Source organism: Trichoderma harzianum, assembly GCF_003025095.1.
Source record: "Trichoderma harzianum CBS 226.95 unplaced genomic scaffold M431scaffold_4, whole genome shotgun sequence".
Taxonomy (NCBI): Eukaryota; Fungi; Ascomycota; class Sordariomycetes; order Hypocreales; family Hypocreaceae; genus Trichoderma; species Trichoderma harzianum.
In genome coordinates, this window is record NW_020209252.1 from 1787347 (window position 1) to 1798723 (window position 11377).

The 11377-nt window shown below is 51.1% G+C and overlaps 6 protein-coding genes across 6 annotated transcripts; 2 read left to right on the plus strand and 4 right to left on the minus strand.

Moving 5' to 3' along the window:
- Positions 1 to 115: 115 nt before the first annotated feature.
- Positions 116 to 1638, minus strand: M431DRAFT_506581 (hypothetical protein). Its single transcript, XM_024918822.1, has 3 exons — positions 1491 to 1638; positions 458 to 1142; positions 116 to 393 (listed from the first exon to the last, which is right to left on the minus strand). Exons 1-3 carry the CDS (start codon positions 1617 to 1619, stop codon positions 191 to 193), a joined length of 1017 nt encoding a protein of 338 aa, XP_024776510.1. The 5' UTR covers positions 1620 to 1638; the 3' UTR covers positions 116 to 190.
- A 1444-nt stretch (positions 1639 to 3082) lies between these two features.
- On the plus strand, positions 3083 to 3806 carry M431DRAFT_387189 (hypothetical protein). Its single transcript, XM_024914761.1, has one exon. The coding sequence runs from the start codon at positions 3350 to 3352 to the stop codon at positions 3722 to 3724; it is 375 nt and encodes a 124-aa protein (XP_024776511.1). The 5' UTR covers positions 3083 to 3349; the 3' UTR covers positions 3725 to 3806.
- An 81-nt stretch (positions 3807 to 3887) lies between these two features.
- Positions 3888 to 5318, minus strand: M431DRAFT_493306 (hypothetical protein; the record flags this gene model as incomplete). The annotated part of the gene is made up of 1 exon (XM_024917100.1): positions 3888 to 5318. One exon carries the CDS (start codon positions 5316 to 5318, stop codon positions 3888 to 3890), a length of 1431 nt encoding a protein of 476 aa, XP_024776512.1.
- A 503-nt stretch (positions 5319 to 5821) lies between these two features.
- On the plus strand, positions 5822 to 7077 carry M431DRAFT_3945 (hypothetical protein; the record flags this gene model as incomplete). Its single annotated transcript, XM_024914820.1, has 3 exons — positions 5822 to 5827; positions 5886 to 6203; positions 6265 to 7077. The coding sequence occupies 3 exons, from the start codon at positions 5822 to 5824 to the stop codon at positions 7075 to 7077; spliced, it is 1137 nt and encodes a 378-aa protein (XP_024776513.1).
- A 350-nt stretch (positions 7078 to 7427) lies between these two features.
- Positions 7428 to 8238, minus strand: M431DRAFT_112202 (hypothetical protein; the record flags this gene model as incomplete). The annotated part of the gene is made up of 3 exons (XM_024911823.1): positions 7428 to 7633; positions 7693 to 7956; positions 8078 to 8238. The coding sequence occupies 3 exons, from the start codon at positions 8236 to 8238 to the stop codon at positions 7576 to 7578; spliced, it is 483 nt and encodes a 160-aa protein (XP_024776514.1). The 3' UTR covers positions 7428 to 7575.
- A 1293-nt stretch (positions 8239 to 9531) lies between these two features.
- On the minus strand, positions 9532 to 11118 carry M431DRAFT_493309 (hypothetical protein; the record flags this gene model as incomplete). The annotated part of the gene is made up of 4 exons (XM_024917101.1): positions 9532 to 9787; positions 9853 to 10025; positions 10711 to 10714; positions 10898 to 11118. The coding sequence occupies 4 exons, from the start codon at positions 11116 to 11118 to the stop codon at positions 9532 to 9534; spliced, it is 654 nt and encodes a 217-aa protein (XP_024776515.1).
- Between the last annotated feature and the right edge of the window lie 259 nt (positions 11119 to 11377).

An 11377-nucleotide genomic window follows, 5' to 3' on the forward strand; every position in this document is an offset into this window, starting at 1 on the left:
AACAGAGACTAGCATGAGAGCAAATTGTCATTACTTGTTGTGGCAATGCCAAACTATCAAAAGGCCTACACTCTGTACGAGGACACACTTCAGTATTCACTATTAATTTTTTTTATTTTTTTGGTTGTTTCTAAAGACAATGATTTTTCATGGCCCCCAGCCTGGGCTCATCTCATCTCAGAACACACACTTATTTGGAGGCATCGACCTTGGCGACGTGGGCCAGGAGGTCGAGGACACGGCGGGAGTAGCCCCACTCGTTGTCGTACCAGGAGACTAGCTTGACGAAGTTGTCGTTGAGGGAGATACCGGCCTTGATATCGAAGATGGAGGAGTTGGTGTTGCCGAGCATGTCGCTGGAGACGACATCGTCGTTGGTGTAGGCCAAAACGCCTGTTGCACATAGTTAGCACTCTGTTGTAAATGGACATATTTTGACATCGTCGTCGTTACTTACCCTTGAGGGGACCATCGGCAGCCTTCTTGATGGTCTCAGTGATGGCAGCGTAGCTGGCGGGCTTCTCGAGACGGACGGTCAAGTCGACAACGGAGACGTTGGCGGTGGGGACACGGATGGACATGCCGGTGAGCTTGCCGTTGAGGGAGGGGATGACCTTGCCGACGGCCTTGGCGGCACCAGTGCTGCTGGGGATCATGTTCTGGGCAGCACCACGGCCACCACGCCAGTCCTTGGCGGAGGGACCATCGACGGTCTTCTGGGTGGCAGTGTAGGAGTGGACAGTGGTCATGAGACCCTCAACGATGCCGTAGTTGTCGTGGATGACCTTGGCGAGGGGAGCCAGGCAGTTGGTGGTGCAAGAGGCGTTGGAGATGACATCGGCAGAGCCGTCGTACTTGTCCTCGTTGACACCCATCACGTACATGGGGGCATCGGCAGAGGGGGCAGAGATGATGACCTTCTTGGCACCGCCGGCCAAGTGAGCCTTGGCCTTCTCGGTGGTGGTGAAGACACCGGTGGACTCGACAATGTAGTCGGCGCCAGTCTCGCTCCACTTGATGTTGGCAGGGTCACGCTCGGTGTAGAAGCGGACCTTCTTGCCGTTCACAACGAGGTCCTTGCCATCGACATCGATGTCGCCCTTGAAGATACCGTGGGAGGAATCATACTTGAGCATGTAGGCCTAGTGATGTCTCGGGTTAGCGGATGAACAATGAAGCTGCATATGTAGTGAGGGGTAGTGGCGTGAGACGAAGGAGCTGGAATTTTGTCCGACATTGACGACTTTTGAGACATTAAGTGTGGCTCATCTGTCGACAATGCCATTGCAGCTCCCGCCATTGCTTGAGAGGATTTTTCTTCTATGATGACAGCACCATCGTAGAAGCTCTCCAATCTCATGATATCAAGAGATTCATTCAAGCAGTGCACTCTTATTATTCGTCTCTTTCCACCCTCAATTGGGCATTGCTTGCGTTGGGCTGAGGAGGGGCATTTTCAGAGGAAAAAAAAGAGGGGGGACGCGGCTCACAGCATAGGTGGTCTCGATGAAGGGGTCGTTGACGGCGACGACCTCGATGTCGGGGTGCTCAACAGCGTTGCGGAAGACGATACGTCCAATTCGACCGAAGCCGTTGATGCCGACCTTGATGGGAGCCATTGTAGCTGATTTGTGACTGCGATTGATGGTTATGCGTGGTAAGCTTCAAAATCTCTGCCTGTTGAGGTGGGAGGGAGGAGGGGTAAATAAGGGAGAAAAAAAAATTGGTGACGCAGGGAAGTTCTGGCGGGGTAGCTAAGGCGACGAGTGCAGTAAGGAGGGGCAGGCGAACAGCAGTCGTAGCGTGGGCCGGAGCATGAACATGATATCGAATGGTATGAGTACTAACCTGGAGTTGAAAGTTGATACGATAGGGATGCTTGGTAGGGCTGGGTATGGAGAGGAAGAGAAGAGGAAAAGGATGAAGAAATCAGGTGGGAGGTGGAAAGATTAATAGTGTTTCTGACACAACGGTGATGCGGCATCGGATGAGCGACATTAATGCCTACCAGGCCAGAAGACGCGTCTAAACACTGGACCCGCCGCAGGGCATTGGCATGGGATGGATGGCCATCCAGGTAAATGCTGGGCTGGGCTGGCAAATGCTAGCAAATGCTACACAGCTGAGCGGTAGCTGCGTGGTATAGCCTCTAGCTGCCGGGCGATGTTGTGTTGGGGGGTGCGAGTATCGCCGAGTTGCTGCCCTCGCTCGGCACGGTGAGGCGCTACTTGGGAGCTACATCGAGATACGCCGCTGCAGCTTTGACGTGACTTTGACGTACAATGCAGGGAGGTGCTTGTTCGATAAGGCAAGCAACGTCCGTTTCCCTATGAGTACTACCTACCTAACAGCCAATACTATTATCAATCCATCATCGTACTATAGCATTGATGGATGGCCTCCATACAACCAACACCCGTTACATTGCCCCCTTTGCATCAGCTCACCGACAGCCTTGAACTAGCAGCTCCCAAGATTTCAAACATTCGATCTCGACGATTCCACATCTGGCCGTTCTTAATAATTCGCCGCAAGGCTAGGCCTGCTCCTGGCGAGGCGCTGCGCTGTTTTTTACGGAACCGGCGGGGCGCTGTTCGCTTCCAGGGACGGGAATTCGCCTCCCAACAAACGCCCGGCCGCCTCTGCTGTATTATTATCCAACTCCACCGGCGTTGGCCGGCCGTGGTCAAGCATAGGGCGGACAGAAGAAAAAAAAAGGGACATGTCAGGTTGCCGCCCAGCGTCTATCAGGGCAAAGATGAGGTCATGGCAGCATGTTCTTGGAAACCCCGAGCGAAGGAAATAACCATCTGACAAAATGCCGCCATCCGTTTCATGGCTCATGGCTCACTGCTCATGCACACGGCCCATAACCTGAGCCCATCCCACGTTTCACCGGTGCTGCCGCGGCCGTATTATCAGTTTTCTCTGTCTTTTTGTTGGCCGTTAGACTGCCACAGGGGGGGCCAAATCCCATCATCAACAAGCCAAGCCGTCAAAGACGGAGCACTTTGTCACCGCGAAGGCCGCTCTCGGACAGCGGCCGTGGCGGCAGTGGGATAATTAAGCAAATTCGCCCTTTGGCCAGATGATGCCGCACCCCGTGGCCTCGCCTGGCGCAGTGATACGCACTTTTTTCTCCGTGGGCATGCGGATATACACTTGATGACTTGATACGGCACGATAAGGGGGCAAACGGTGGCGTGTGCGAATTGCAAGTGGTGAATAATGGAAATCGCTCATCCAGCCGTTTCCCAAAGCAGTAGTCACGTCTCGTAATTGGCATTGCTAAGGGCCTAAATGCCTCTTTGTTGCACTCGGGTGTCGAGTTCACCGCGCGAGGTTGGCGATGCCCTCAATTTCTTCACCTTTACATCAACACGTCTGTCTGCTAGTGCTACTCGTACATGTTAACGAATCGGTCCCTGCATCCTGCTGCATCCAGGCGGCAAAGCTCGGCTGCCATCGCGCTTCCCCTAGGGCCTTTGCGGAATACAAGCGCCGGAGCGTTACGGCTTGTGGGATCTTGGAGAAGCCTGCGACCCCAGATCGCCCCATGGGCAGCCCGTCCGGCCCCGTTGAGATCGGGAGTTCCAGGAACCATCTGCGGTTGCATTCTCGTCTGCCCAGTACCGTGCCCTTCTTTAGCCGCGGCAGAGGCGCCGGGACGGACGTGCAGAGCCTTAAACTCTCCAGAGGCGACCAACGAGATGCTGCTTTGTAGATGCCCATCGGCTCCAATGTTCCCACTTTCACAAGTCTGCCCGGCACGAAAATTAAGCCACAAGAACGCGAGGGAGCGGCTCTACCCGCTCGCTTGCCTGCTCGCTCGGCTCTCACATAGACGGGTACTCTTTTCTCCTTGCCTGCTCGTCTGGCCTGAATCGTCATGAAAAATCAGCCGATGCTGTCCACGCACCTTCGTCTCCAGCTCCGCCAATAGCTCGGAACTCCACGCCTTGGCCAAAGTATCCAGCATCCTGCCAAGCTTTCATCGTGGGGCCGTCAAAAGGACCTTGCTTTGCAGCATTGTCACGCCCGTCCGTCCATCTAAACTCCCACTTGGTGCCGCTAGCTGGAGCAGATACGTCGTCGTCGTCGGCGGTAACAGGCGGCTGATCTTCCACTTTGGCCTCGACCCAATCTTCTCCAGTCTCCCGTCGATATTCACGAACCAACAGCTCTCTCTCTTCATCGTAGATCTCCTCGTGTCCGCGGCTCAGTAGTTTATCAGCCGCATCCGTAATGGCGTCGATGGCTTGCCTAACCTCGGCTTGTTTTGGATCGACTGCCGCTTCTTGATCTGTTTCCATAGCTTCTGCGCCCTTGTTCATCTTCTTGAGTTTCCACTTGGGGATCTTTTTGGTCTTTGTCTTGTCTTTTCCCAGCCGTGCTAGAGCTTCCAAGGGTGTTTCTGTTTTCTCTAGCCTCCGGATCAACGCTGCTAGCAGCTCTGAGACCAAGACTTCATCTTCCTGGATGCGTCTCTCTCGAGCTTCTGCCTCGCGCTTCTCATGCGCTGCTGCCGCCTTCTTCATCTCCTTTTTGCTAAAGCCTTCGAGCCAACTATCATGCATAGCATCTGGATCGTTAGCCTTTCGAACGTAGTTGCCATCTTGATCAAAGCGGCCCTCCTCCATTTCCTCTCTGAGGTTGAAAGCTTCCACTTTTGGTGCGTTGCGTTTTAGGCCGCCCGCTCCTACCTCTTCGTCCACTCCCTCTTCCTGGATCGCAAGCTCCAGATCGTCTTCGTCGTCGCTGCTTTCCCGCTCGTCCAGGCGGATGGTGCCGCCACTTTTGCTCATTGGGACTTGGCCTTCAATCTGGGCGTTATCGAGAAACTTGACGTCCTTCTTCTTCCTACCAGACTTTTCAAAGTGTTCATCCTCTCCATTCGCTTCTTCTTTTCCTGGCTCGTCGTCGTTTTCGGCCGCGAACATGTCGTCATCGTCGTCATCTTCGTTGATAGGTCCGCCTGACGGTTCCTTGTTGCTGCCTCCTTTGGCATCGTAGTTGTCTAGCTGCTCTAGGATATTGACAGTTCCCTTCTTGCGGCTGCCTGCTCGCGCGTTGAAATTCTCATTGTCTGAATCACTGTCGTAGCCGTCGAGGTTCACAGCACCTCGTTTCGTGGCACCGCTGCCGCCTATGACGTCGGCGTCGAGGACCGCATCGTCTTCTCGCGCATCTGGAGCCAAGATGGACGGATTGCGCACATCAAACTTGACTCGCTTCGTGTCCTCCTCGTTGTTATAGTGCGTTCGAGCAAAGTTCTCGCCCGCTCGCTTGGGCCGCGCTGCAGAGTATCGAGAAGACATGACGCCTTGAGAGGACAGAATGGCTCGGCCGATGCGCCCCTTGTTCTCGCGTCGTGGGCAGAGAAGCAGGTCAAAAGAGCCGGCCAATTATAGGATGCCTCTAGAGATAATTGTTAATGATATAATTAACCAGAGATGACGTGTTGAGAGGGCAATGAGTGGCGCGTGTTAGCGCAGGGAAGCTCGATGACCGGGATTAACTTTTTGGCGTTGGTCGCAGCTCTACAGTACGACAAGAGGTACCTGCGTCACTCAACAGCTGCCTCCACTGCTAACGAACCCCACGTCTTCCGCCTTTCTCGACTTTTGACTTGCACTTTATCAAGACAGTGAACACGCTGCAGGAACATCAGTCACGTCGAAAAAGTTATTCTTGTTCTTTAGGAATATTTGGAGAGGTTGACTTGACCGTGCTAATCTCCATCTTCCCTTGGGCCTTTCTATAATCTTTCTGCCAGTCAGCCTCGTGTCATATTCGCCTGCTGCCTACCTACTACTACGCCATGATGGTGAGTTTGGCACATCGCCTCCCATAGTTTCTGTTGACTTCTGCTAACATCTTGCAAGTCTGGCTTTGGTGGCTACGATCCCGGAAATCCGGAACACCTCTACAACATGGCACGCCATGGTCGACGACCCATAATCCAGCGATTCGACGAGTATTACAGATGCTACCCCCTCATCATGGCGCCGGGCAGCGAACGGCCAGAGCTGAACTTCGGTTCCAAGATCATTCTTCCGCCATCGGCGCTGGACAAAGTCTCTAAGCTTCACGTCCAGTGGCCTTTGCTGATGGAAATGATCAACGGCGAAAAAGGCAAACACTCGCATGCCGGTGTTCTGGAGTTCATTGCTGAGGAGGGTCGTGCATATATCCCCCAGTGGGTAAGTTGTTGGATGCTCTAGACCACTGCCTTCTCTTTGTGTATAGACTAACCATCGACAGATGATGGAAACCCTGAGCTTGGATGTGGGCGACATGATCCAGATTCGAACGACTTCGCTGGAGCTTGCTAGAATGGTCAAGCTGCAGCCACAATCCGTCAACTTCCTCGATATTAGCGACCCGAAGGCGGTTTTGGAAAAAGCATTCAGAAATTTTGCAACCCTTACAAAAGGCGATATTTTCAACTTTGAGTACAATGACGAGGTCTACCGAGTTGCGGTCCTAGACGTCAAACCGGAGACGGACAAGATGGGTGTCAGCATGATTGAAACCGATGTGTCGGTTGAATTTGCGGCCCCTGTTGGTTATGTCGAACCTGAGAAGAAGAGCGGAACCAGCACACCAAGGAGTACCATGGGCGGCGTGCCTGCTGGTGGTGTTTTGCACAGTCAGGGGACCATGGCTCAGGCCATCAACTACAACTCTATTGCTCCATCAGTCACCAGCGCGCCGACCAATTTCCTTGGAGAAGGCCAGCGATTGGCCAAGAAGGGAAGCAAGACTGCAACACCGAAGCCTGCAACGCCAGTACCGGTCGACACAACCGCGGCCCCTAGACGACGAGACGGCGCTCCCGTACCCCTTCGTCTTCCTCCCAACAAGCTTTTCTTTGGATACGAACTGAAGCCACTGAAGACGGATGCTGAGAAGGAGCAGGATAAGGAAAACTCCTCCAAGCCCCATTTTGCTGGTCAAGGACAGAGCCTGCGTGGAACTACCAAGAGAAAAGGAGATGCTGACGACAAGTCGAAAGCTCCAGACAAGAAGGGACCAAATGATGGAAACAGGCTAGATGGCCGGCGACCACGATGAAGGCGCTTCATTGTTGATGCTTTTAAACTTGCAATGTGGCGTTGGGGCTGGGAAATTGTGACATAGTATGGTTTGATGAATCGCAGCATAGAAATCATAGCTCTATTTTTCGCAAAATTTATATCATGATTAACTCCATTTATTTGGTTCAATGTAGGAAACAGTTCGCCTCCAACTAAGCCCTGTCAAAAACATGGACGACTGCACATGCACATACCTGCACTAGGCCAGATTTTGGGCTTCCCTCTGTTGGGCAAATTCATACGAAAAGTGTTCGTTCACCAGAGGAGTAGATTCATCAAATGCTTTTAACGATTCAAATTTCAGAACGACTAAGCTTAAAGCAGGCTCCCTACAGTCTCATCCAGATCTTCAGCCGGCATATGATGTCCGTTAAATAACCACCCTATTGCGAAAAAATCTCAAACTAAATAGCACCCATATTCTCGACCCCATTGCGAGAGATAAACCGAGTAGAATAAGCAAAGCCAAGAACTATCAAGGCTTGGTGTCAGAGCCCTCGGCCTTGAACTTCTCTTCGCTCTCGTCGTCGCCGCTGAGACAAATGTGTGAGCCAGCTGAACTGTTGAGAAAGGGTAGATGGGATTTACATACCTCTGAGAGTCAGCCTCTTCTTTCTTCAAAGTGGCGCTTTTGTCCTCCTTCTTGGCCTTCTTGCTTGGAGTGGCCTCGAGATCGTCGTCCTCTTGATCTTCGGTGTCCTGGCCCTTGGCGGCCTTCTTGGTTCGCTTCTTGGAAGGGGTGGCAGACTTGCGAGGGGTCTTGGGCTTGGTGGCGCTGGCGGGAGGAGTTGCGGTGGTGTCGCCTTCGGGGTGGCGAGCGCGGAACTCCTTCAGGATGGTCTTGCTGAAGTGCTGGCTGTGTTGTTGAAGGATATCTCTGTTAGCTTCTGATGTCCAAGGTATGGGAATGTAGGAATCAAACTAGATATTGGGAGAGAAGCATGAAGCGATGCCAAGGGGGGAGAAGTTAGACGTACGACATTGCGTCCTTGGTAAAGGTGTGACCAAGGTTGGTCATGATCTCCTCGACGCGAGGCCAGTTGTAGCTCTTTTTGGCGCCATCTTGGTTTGCCTGAATGATGGCGACGCAGAGGTCACGCTCGGCAGAATCATCCCACTTCTTTTCAACAGGGGCCATGATGGATATGAGTAGTGATGTAGGGGAAAGTAGTAGAGTTGCTTTGTGGGTGATTGGGTCTGATGCGAGTTGCAAAGAGTGCAAAGTATTGCTGCTTCAGGTTCTGATGTGGAGTGAGGATGGAGAGAAGAAGAGAGTGGAAGAGTGCTCGAGCCTATGGGGTATAAGTAGGTGGTCGAGTTTGGGCAGCAGAAAAACAGGGCGGTGTAAATTAGATTGCTCAAGACTTGTAAACAAGTCTTTTTGGGGCACAGAATCGTGGTATCTCTCTCTTCGTTCACTTTGATGTCAATTGATAGTTTCCTGCTTATAATCCCTTCAGATTATGTGTGCTCATGCAGTGATTACGCCTAGTCTTTTGCATAGTGATGCTTGAATAATGCATATGTGAGCCAAAGTTGAGCTATACATACAAGCGGTGAATGCTTCTTTGGGTAGAAGATGCATAGTATAGGCGAGAGTGTGTTGATTCACTTTTGACGGTAAGTAGGTGGCACTACTCCCATCCAGAATCAAGCATACATTTCATCGTAACGAACCGTCATTAAATACACTGCATACGAATACAGCTAGGAACATTAACGAGTCTATTAGCTAGTAGTTTGGTGATTTATGCCTACAAGTGGTAATCCGTTCAGGATACTGCGTCTCTAACGTGAAGCGTTCTATGTCTATAGTGCCGTAAAGCATAGATATCTGTAGGTATTGGTTATCGATCACTCCAATCTAAAGGTGGAATGGATGGCTAACTTGTACGCTGAACGGCTGCAAGCATGTAGGATAATTGCGCATATCGACATTCAATATAAATCTCATATCATAGTAGGCTTGTTCAATGCATAGAATGCGTTATGGGCAGCTCCTACAACTAAGTAGACAATTATCTTGTGAGTAGAGAGCCTATGCGCACTCTGTAAGATACAGTCCACTGGTTATGAATTTGGAGAGAAATGTAGTCAAAGATTAAATTCTTGCGTTGCAGATATTTCCTGTCTAGAGAAGACGGTATATACTTGCTTAAATGCCCATTTTTTGTCCCCCAATGTAGATGCCACTCAACCAGCTAACCCTTTCTCCAATCCTTATCCCATAGCCTGCAGGGTGTCCACTGGTTTTAACCGGTATATAAAATCCCAAAAGAGTGGCATCCATGTGAATAGCTCTCAAATCAGCTTAATAGTCATCCTCGAGCTTGGGCAAATCGTCCATGTCATCGTCCATGGTCCTATACATAGGAGGGACATTAGTAACGTGCCATTTACGTTATCAAGGAAGACAAGAAGCTCTGAAAACTTACGAAGCGACAGATTTGGCGCGCTTAGAAGGGCGGATAGAGGGGCTGCGCATCTCTTCGTCTTCAATGGCTTCCTCCAGCTTGAGGTTCATGTCATCGTCCTCATCAGTGATCATCTCCTTCTTGGGGGTGCGGCGCTTGCGAGGAGTCGCCGACTTTCGAGGAGTAGGAGTCTTGGCGCTTCCAGCACCAGAGTCCGTGGGGCCAGTGAGCGCAGTCGTATCACGGTTCTTGCGCAATTTCTGAACATGCTGACTAGAAAGACAAGATGGGTTAGTACGAGGAGGTGTCACAGGACTGAAACAAGAGAAATTGTGTACTTGATTGCGTCGTAACTGTAGGAGTAGCCCCGAGCCTGCATCTTTCGCGTGACCTCGGTCAAGAAGGCCTTGCCACCCTTGACTTCATCAATGACGCAGAGGAGGAGGGCTTCATGAGCGGCGGCATCCCAGCCACGAGTAGGCTTATTGCCGGAAGTTGAAGCATTGCCAGACTTTGGCGTTCCCATGGTGATTGCAAAATAAAATGATCAAGTGGCACGAACTTGTGAAAGAGAATGGAGAGTGATGAGAGGTGAATGGACTTGGGGTGCAGGAGTTGGGATACAAGTTTATAGAAGTAGGGTGAATTGAAGAAATGCAAAAATGTAAACAGAAAACAGCGGGCAAGAATATATAGGTGGTAGTAGATTATTCTGCCGGTTTTTGGCTCTCCGCCAACTGGCAGTGAAGTGAAGTGAAGTGCAAGCGTATAAGGAATTCAATGCAGACTTGGTACTAAAGAGTACATAGGCGAATAAACCTGGCATACCGAAGTGCACTCTCAGAAAAGGTGTAGCCCATTTCCTTGAGATCATTCATCACCTTTGCCCAATCCTCGGTAGATAGAGTCAAGTTGTAGAACACAGAGACTAGGATATCCTCGTGAACTTGAGGGGTCCACTTCATCAACTGGCGAGAAGAAGCCATTTTTGGTGCTGCAGATGATGTTCGTGGGGAGTGATGGATGGTGTTGAGAGGGAGAAGAAAAGTTGTAAGAGACAAGGAATTTTGCAGAAGGTTGTGAGTGATGAAGATGATGGCTGTAGATAGATAGAGAAGGTGGTGAAAATGGTAAAGAGGAGGAAAGTGGTCAAGATGTGAAAGGTATAAAAGGTAGCAGAGGGAGCAGGAATTAACAGGGCTTGCAAAAAGTGAATGAATATTGAAGATGCAGTTGAAGCCCGTAGAATGGAATAGAGGGTACAAGTTATACCTCGAGATATATAGCCTTGATCAAGGCTGCCAGGCAGTTCGAAGGAGAAAATGAAGGGTTAGGAAGATAGTATCTAGGAGCAACAAGAATTCATAAGAAATCTAATCTTACCGTATGGCACTCCACGAGGTTACATGCCCCTGGGCGGTCATAAAGGCGACGACCGCTTCATTGGTCTGCGTATTAAAGTTGCCCGCCTGATTGCCCACCTGATAAAAGGCGACGAGAAGATCGTTGAGCAACGCAATATTGTCCCAAGTCCCAGCAGGCTTGGAAGAAGAGCCCGCACCCGAGTCTGGGGTAGTCGCAGAAGCAGCAGCTTTGGGAGCCATGGTGCGTTCTTGTCGGGTTGGCAATCGTACTCGTTTGTTTTCGGCGTTGGTTTTCGAGGTTGGAGATGGTAGGTTGAGCAAGAGGATGCAATGCTTGCCGGCTGCCTGATGCAACTTATATGGCGGTTGGAAACTGGCCGACGATGGGGAATCGGAGGGCGGTGAATTCACTTTAATGGAAGCTCACATTATGCTCGCACCCAATACATGCCGCACTCATTTGGAGGCGGCTACCCAGCCAGCATTACTCGTACAGGTT

Excerpts from the sequence above, each read along its gene's own strand:
- M431DRAFT_506581 (XM_024918822.1), bottom strand. The coding sequence starts at position 1,619 with ATGGCTCCCATCAAGGTCGGCATCAACGGCTTCGGTCGAATTGGACGT. Across the intron at positions 1,143-1,490 it reads TCATCGAGACCACCTATGCT|GCCTACATGCTCAAGTATGA; the intron begins GTGAGCCGCGTC and ends AGACATCACTAG. Across the intron at positions 394-457 it reads TGCCGATGGTCCCCTCAAGG|GCGTTTTGGCCTACACCAAC; the intron begins GTAAGTAACGAC and ends TATGTGCAACAG.
- M431DRAFT_387189 (XM_024914761.1), top strand. The coding sequence starts at position 3,350 with ATGCCCTCAATTTCTTCACCTTTACATCAACACGTCTGTCTGCTAGTG.